The 7,308-nt window shown below is 25.6% G+C and overlaps 1 protein-coding gene across 1 annotated transcript; it reads right to left on the bottom strand.

The window, feature by feature from the left end:
- Window positions 1-327: 327 nt before the first annotated feature.
- LOC107608379 (peroxidase RIP1-like) lies at window positions 328-4,625 on the bottom strand. Its single transcript, XM_016310184.3, has 3 exons — window positions 4,395-4,625; window positions 2,513-2,707; window positions 328-903 (listed from the first exon to the last, which is right to left on the bottom strand). The coding sequence occupies exons 1-3, from the start codon at window positions 4,623-4,625 to the stop codon at window positions 328-330; spliced, it is 1,002 nt and encodes a 333-aa protein (XP_016165670.1).
- Between the last annotated feature and the right edge of the window lie 2,683 nt (window positions 4,626-7,308).

Raw genomic sequence — 7,308 nt, 5'->3', positions numbered from 1 at the left:
TAACATAGGAGTTAAAACTTGAATTTTTTCAGAGTAAAAAATAGTAAGTAGTTATACAATATAAAATGATCAACTATATTTATATAAAATATAATTTAAAAATAATTAAAATATTATACCAATAAATTATTATTTAATTGTTGAAATTAATTACTATCCATATATATATATATATATATTAGAAATATGTTATATATATAAAATATTAAATAAATTGAAATATACTTGAAAAGTAACAATATGTTATATATATGAACACATGAAGTGTCATGACCTTGCACTTAAATAGTTGCAATTAAAATGTTGATAACGTTTTTTGTGCTCATACTAGTAATATCCACCACGATTGGTTTTTCTGCAACTAGATCTAATTTCTCCTTGATTTTCAAGTAAAGGCTTAATCTTACCCATCTTAACCATGGAAGTTGCAAAATCCTTAGCAAAAGCATTAGGGTTACTACTATAAAGCTTCACCAACTGATCACTCTCACAACCATCACCCTTATAGAGCTCTTGATCAGAATGAAGAACTCCCTTGTTCTGCAACAAATCACTGTAATAGTTGATGTCAAAACTTGCAGTGCTAACATCTAAAGCTGTCAAATTTGAACCACCACTGGGAGGACAAGATTGCTTCAATGATGTTGCGAAATTTGAGTCTATGTTGGTGTCATTGTAGAGCCTTGCTTTAAAAGAATCACATTTTGCGAATCCAATTGTGTGTGCGCCGGAGAGGACCACCATGTCTTTGAGGTCCAGCCCATTTGGCTGGAAGAATCGGCTGAGAAGATCGGAGAAGGCGGTGGTCGCCAACGGAAGGTGGTTGTTTGCATCCTCTATGCTTGCAGATGTTGCATCTCTTCTGCCTAACAACACTTTGTAGTAGTATTGTCTACCTCCCATCTATTAATATATAAAGAAATATTTGGTAACCATCAAATAAATTAGCCAAAACAGTTAAAATTTGTTTTATTTAGTATTTATTAATTAATAATTAATAAATACTAAATAAAACAAATTTTAACTGATTTTTTGTCTTTCTAGTATAATATATTAGCTTTAGAAATAGTTATATTAATTTATTTTAATGTATTGTAAACGCAAATAATTTTATATTTGTGTCTAATTACGTAATATCATATTAGTAAAAATAAATATTTTTATATTAATCATGTGAATAATAATTTAAAAGAATAGATATAATTAAATGATTATATTAGTATATAATTAAATTAATTAAAAAGCTTTATTTCTATTGTCATGGTATTTCTGTTTGAAAGGTAATATTTAATCACAATCTATGTATTTTGGTACTTGGTAAAATATTGAAATAATTTTTTATTTATAATTAAATAAGATGAAGGTAAAATATGATAACATGCGTCTATTTCACATGATATTTTATATAAAAAAATGGAGTATGACAAATATTTTTTATGTTGGTTTTATTCTTTTAAAATAGATTAAACTTTGTATGATCATTTATCGTTATATATTTATTCCCTGGTTTTATATGAGAAAAAAAAAATTTCCTATGATGTGAAATAATGTGAAATGTCAAAAAATGAGCAACGTAGGAGGTGATTTGTAGAATAAAAATGTTATTTTTATACTAAAATTAATAATTAATTATTTATTTATGTATAAATATATGTGTTATTTAATTTATTTTTTATGTATATTTTGTATAAAAATATATATTTTATATTAATAATTAATTTTATTTTACACATAATATAGTTATTTATAGAAATATATGAACAAGTGTAATTTTTTTCTTAAATTTTTTAAAAAATAAAATTGCTAGGACGCGAATTGTATTTTTTTTAAAAAAATAAATTCTCTTAGAACGAATTCTTTTTTTTTTTAATAACAATATTTAGGGGGTGAATTGAGAAAATTCTATAATTTGAAGGAATTACTTAAGTATTTGTCTTCGGTGGCCTTTGCGGATTTAATTTTAACAAAACATTTCCATTTTTGCAAAAGTCACCGGTAAAACACAAATACACAATAAATAGAGAAAAACCTAAAATAGCTCCTGATAATTATTTCGAAATACAACGAGATTTTTGAAAAAAAAAATTTAATCCGATCCCTAATAATTATCTCAAAAGGACAACGAGGCCTCTGTGCCAAAAAAAAGTTAATGTTATTTTTTTGGCACAAGGGCTAATCAATTCCAAAAAAAAATAGCAGGAACCAAATTGGGTATTTTTTTTTTTTAGGGATCTCGTTGTCTTTTCGAGGTGATTGTCAGAGACCGAATGAAATATTCACTCCAATAAATATACAAATCAAGCATTGACGGATGATATTCATATAGAAATCAAACACGTTAAAATCAGCTCCAAAAAATTAGTCCCTATATGTATAAACATATATAATTTAATTCATTTTTAATGTATATTTTATATTTTAAAATATATTTTATATTAATAGTTAATTTTAACGTATAACTACTATAATTGAATAAAAATATAAATAAAAGATTGAATTTTGTGAAACTCACAATGAATACAGAATCACGAGCAGCAAGAGCAAGTATATCTGCACAAGAGACAAGAGGACCATTGCAAGCTTTGTCGACAGCTGCTTTGATTTCATCAACAACATCAAATGCTCGAAGGGAATTGTTATTTGGGGTTGCTGTCTTTTCTCCCTTCATCTCCGGAGTGTCATCTAGTAGAACCGATCCGTCACAGCCCTGTACTTTTTCTAAACACTTTAGACCATCTTTATTTTTCTTTAAACGCTTTTATATTAAGATTTCAATATGTATTGTATAAAGTTATATATCTACTATGATGAATGTTATTATCTATCTTTATGGTAGTTATAATGTCCATGAAATTTTGACAATACTTAAAAATATAACAAAAATTATGTTTTTTATTACTATTGAAAAATATTTTTAATTATTTGAAAATAAAAATAAAGAAAAACTATAAAAAATATAAATAAATTAAAAAATATTGTCAAATGATAAAAAAAAATATCATCTTAATTTTTACCATAATTTTTAAGTGTGTTATCAAAATTTTTTAATCACCATAACCACTGTAATAATTTAGATGTGTCATAGCATTATAGCATTCACAATAATATTATATAACTTCCGCATATTTATGTCACTACAAGAAAACTAATTTACTGGCAATAGCACTATAACCATTATTTCCTTTAGTTAATTTATCTTTTGTTAAAATTATATATTTGTTATTATTATATATTAGAATGACAAGTTATAAAGTGTATTTGTGATTATTAAAAAGTTTTTAATGGTGACCGCTATAATTGTCACTAAAATTTTTAATAACAAAGTATAAAGTATAAAATGATTAATATCTAATTATCAATAGATGTCTAGTTATTTTTATTGTCACTAAAAGTAAAAGAGATTATCACCAAAATAATAATAAATATTATTATTATTATTATTATAAATTAAATTAATTTATATATGATAAAATATTATTGATGAATCTAAATAAACAATAAACAATAAATAAGTTTGAATGTAAATTATAGGAGTATTAATTAATTAAGGTAATTGCTATGGTATCTAAAAGTGTATGTTTAACTTATCAAATTGGTTAAAAATTAATATTTAATTTTAAAAGTATAAAAATAAATAATTATTAAATATTCAAAATTTACCATAAATAATAAGTTAGACAAAAGTTAGACAATAAATTATAGACGCCATAAAATTCACCATTAATTAATTTGTTAAATTTGAAATAACAGACATTTAAATATTTATATAATATTTTAATTTTCACATTAAAATCATGTTATATTTTATATGGTTTATATTAAGACATAGTGATATGGCAACGAGGCGGGTAGGGGTGGATTTTTGCTACCTGATTCCGTCCCGCTCCTATCTGCGGGTAGTAAAATGTTAAACCATAACCTGTCTCTGCGGATACCCGTCCCACCCCTATAATTATTAAATCCAACAAATAAAATTAAATTTTAAAAATTATATAACCATCATTTACTTACATAACATAAATTAAAGTAAAAATTTAAATATGATACAATATTATTAATTATTTTATATATATTATATATATATTATATATTAAAAATATATATTTATATATATATTATATATACCAGGCGGGTTTAACCTAAATCCCACCCCGTCCCGCCCAAAAACCGTCCTGTTAAAACCCGCCCCGGTATGGAGGCAGGTAATTACCCGCTCCGAACGGATAGGAGCGGGATGAATACCCACGAGTTTGGGTAGTGTTATCATTCCTATTCATACATGATTTTTTTGACATTATATATTTGCATGAATCAGTAGAATAAAGTAAAAAAAAAGGGTGACATTATGAAAATAAGAATGAGAATATCTATTTTTAGATGTATATATAACTCACATTAACGAAGCAGTCATGGAAATGCAAACGCAACAAAGATGCTCCATTTCGTGGTTCACTATGGATTGCTTGCTTCACAACTGCTCGTACTGTTGGCAATGCCTGAGGGCACACTCCCTTATAATAATCAGGACTCAACCCATCATCACCGTATGTTGGGTTCAAAAATGTTGCCAAAGAAACAATAACACCCACACTAATAATATATTGATGGAGATTATTGGGAGCCATTGTTTATTGTTATGCTTCAATTGCATATGCGGTTTTGTGGGGTTTATATAGAGGGGAACCGCAACTATCCCTACTCATTTACATTTAAATACAAGATGTAATAATTAAATCAAAACTCCAGTTATAAATGATGTGGGTACAAACTCATTTTTATCATCCCTACTCATTTATTACGGTACGATGATAAATTCATACGTACCGATATATTAAAAATATGGACAAGTAGTAATAAGTCACGTGAAATTTATTTTCTACATCAGCATTTATTTTTTTTTTTAAATATATATTATATCACCATTTTTATTAATATACCCATTTTAACTAAATAAAAAAAAAAATATTTTTAATTTAATTTTATAAAAAATTTTAAATATCCTTACTTTATTTGATTAGACAAAAATATCCTTTTAAATTAATCAAATTTTAGAATTCAATTAATTCTAATTTTATAGTTTCAAATAATTTAAACAACAAAACAAAAACATATTAAAAAAAAATTAATCGTTCTTCATCTTCTCCGATTCCCCTAATTATTCGTGTTCCCCTCTATGCTTCCCTGTTTTCTCAGACACAGTCATCGTTTCAACCAACGACGCCGTTTCTGACGCCATGCACAGACACACTGCTGAGAGATATTCACCTCATTCAACACTCTCAAATCGTCTATTCCATTCACCGCACTTCCTTTCTACTCTTCAAAAACACGTTTTCTTTTCTTTTCTGTCCCCTTTCCAATTTGTATTCCTCCAACTAAAAAAAACAATCTCTTTCTTTTATCTATTTAGGATCTTTTTATTCCCTTTTCGTATTTTCATGTTTTGGTTCTGAGGGAAGAGGAAGAAGCGGAAGCGCTGAGACAGGGAACGGCGGTGGGAAAGAACCTAAGGCTAGGATTTTGCGATTGATTTTTAGTTTTATTGATATGTTTTGATTTGTTTTAGAGGGGGACACGAATAATTAGGGAAATCGGAGAATATGAAGAACGATTGATTTTTGTTTTTTTTTTTTAATATGTTTTTGTTTTGTTATTTAAATTATTTGAAACTATAAAATTAGGATTAATTGAATTCTAAAATTTGATTAATTTAAAAGGGTATTTTTGTCTAATCAAATAAAGTAAGGATGTTTAAGACTTTAGTAAAATTAAATTAAAAATATTTTTTTATTTTTATTTAGTTAAAAGGGGTGTATTAGTAAAAATGGTGATATAATATATATTTAAAAATAAAAAAAATAAATACTGATGTGAAAAATAAATTCTACGTGACTTATTACTATTTGTCCATATTTTTAATATATCGGTACGTATGAATTTATCATCGTACCGTAACAAACACCTTATTTAAACTTCAGTTTTACAAATATCAATTCAAACACACACTAAATAGTATTGGTTTGGATTGATTTTTTTAGTTAAAAAAAAATTATTTTAAAAATAAAATATTTTTATTTAATTTTAAATATATTTAAATACATATTTTTAGAAAAGCATTTTTATTAAAAAATTTAAATTATTTATTTTTTAAAAAACTAACAATAATTTACTTTATAAAAAACATAAATAAAAAATATTTTTTATACATTTAAAAAAAATCTTCTATCTAAATGTAAAATAGCTTTTGTCTACTAAAAAATAATTTTTTAAAATAGTAAAAAAAAAATATTTTTTCAAAAGGCAATCCGACAAAAGTCTTCCACTAATTAAATAAGGTGCAATAATTAATTTTATGGATTTTTGTTAATATATTATCTTTAAGACACTTATTATGGTCAAATGTTATCGGTTTTTAATATTTTAACGTAGTAAAACGCTAGTTTGAATTTGACTTATTAATTAGTATAAAACAAGTATAAGTCAATGAAAATAATAAGAATTTTGCTAATAGCCATCCTAATAAAAGGTAAGTGTTAAAAATACAAAAGCAAAAATTTAGAATACTTGTTAGCAAAACTCAAGAATTTAATAATACTCTCTCCATTACTTATATATTATCAATCACTTTGGCTTTTTTTTTTCCATAATATATGTTTGCTCTTATTTTTTAAGAAACAAATTACTCAAATAAAATAATTAGAATCTAAAATGATCGGATTACAACTTTTTAATTGTAATTTTTTTATATTTATAGAAATCTAGCAGCGGATTCAAAATCAACATAAACCGCTACTACCAGCTGTGATTTACGTGAAGAGAAGCTAAAGCAGAAACCGTTATATGTAGCAGCAGTCTCTGAAAGAATACTAGAACAAAGCATAAACCGCTATAGACAATAGCGGTGTATATGAAAACGAGGACGAGTGTAAATCACTGGAGATAGCAGCGGTTTACGTGTTGTTGCATACTCTGATCTTAGAATTGGAAAATGTCTCCTTTATTTTTGAACTTCTGTTACCAATGTCTTGTGCATTGTTAAGTTTCTCCTTTATTTTAAATTTTGGAATGTAGTTAATGAATGAACATTTAGTGTATGTTTGGTTTAGCGTTCAGAAGCATGAACGCACCTTTAAAAGTCTTGAACGTTGGACCAAATTTGTTTGGATAATTTTTTTTAACATGATTTTTACCCTCAAACGTACATTTACTTAAGCAACATTTTGTAACATTTACTTTCAATTCTTATCATTGAGAATTGATTGTAAAATTTATTCTCTCAACTACCCTTTTTCACCTTCTTACTTTTAT

Source organism: Arachis ipaensis, chromosome B7 (genome assembly GCF_059453495.1).
Source record: "Arachis ipaensis isolate K30076 ecotype BB chromosome B7, ASM5945349v1, whole genome shotgun sequence".
Taxonomy (NCBI): Eukaryota; Viridiplantae; Streptophyta; class Magnoliopsida; order Fabales; family Fabaceae; genus Arachis; species Arachis ipaensis.
This window is presented reverse-complemented; position numbering and strand designations above follow the sequence as displayed.

Bases quoted from the DNA above. Each gene is read 5' to 3' on its own strand.
- LOC107608379 (XM_016310184.3), bottom strand. From the start codon at position 4,625: ATGGCTCCCAATAATCTCCATCAATATATTATTAGTGTGGGTGTTATT. The intron at 2,708-4,394 runs GTGAGTTATATA...GAAAAAGTACAG, and splicing joins TCCATGACTGCTTCGTTAAT to GGCTGTGACGGATCGGTTCT. The intron at 904-2,512 runs GTGAGTTTCACA...ATATATTAATAG, and splicing joins CTCGTGATTCTGTATTCATT to ATGGGAGGTAGACAATACTA.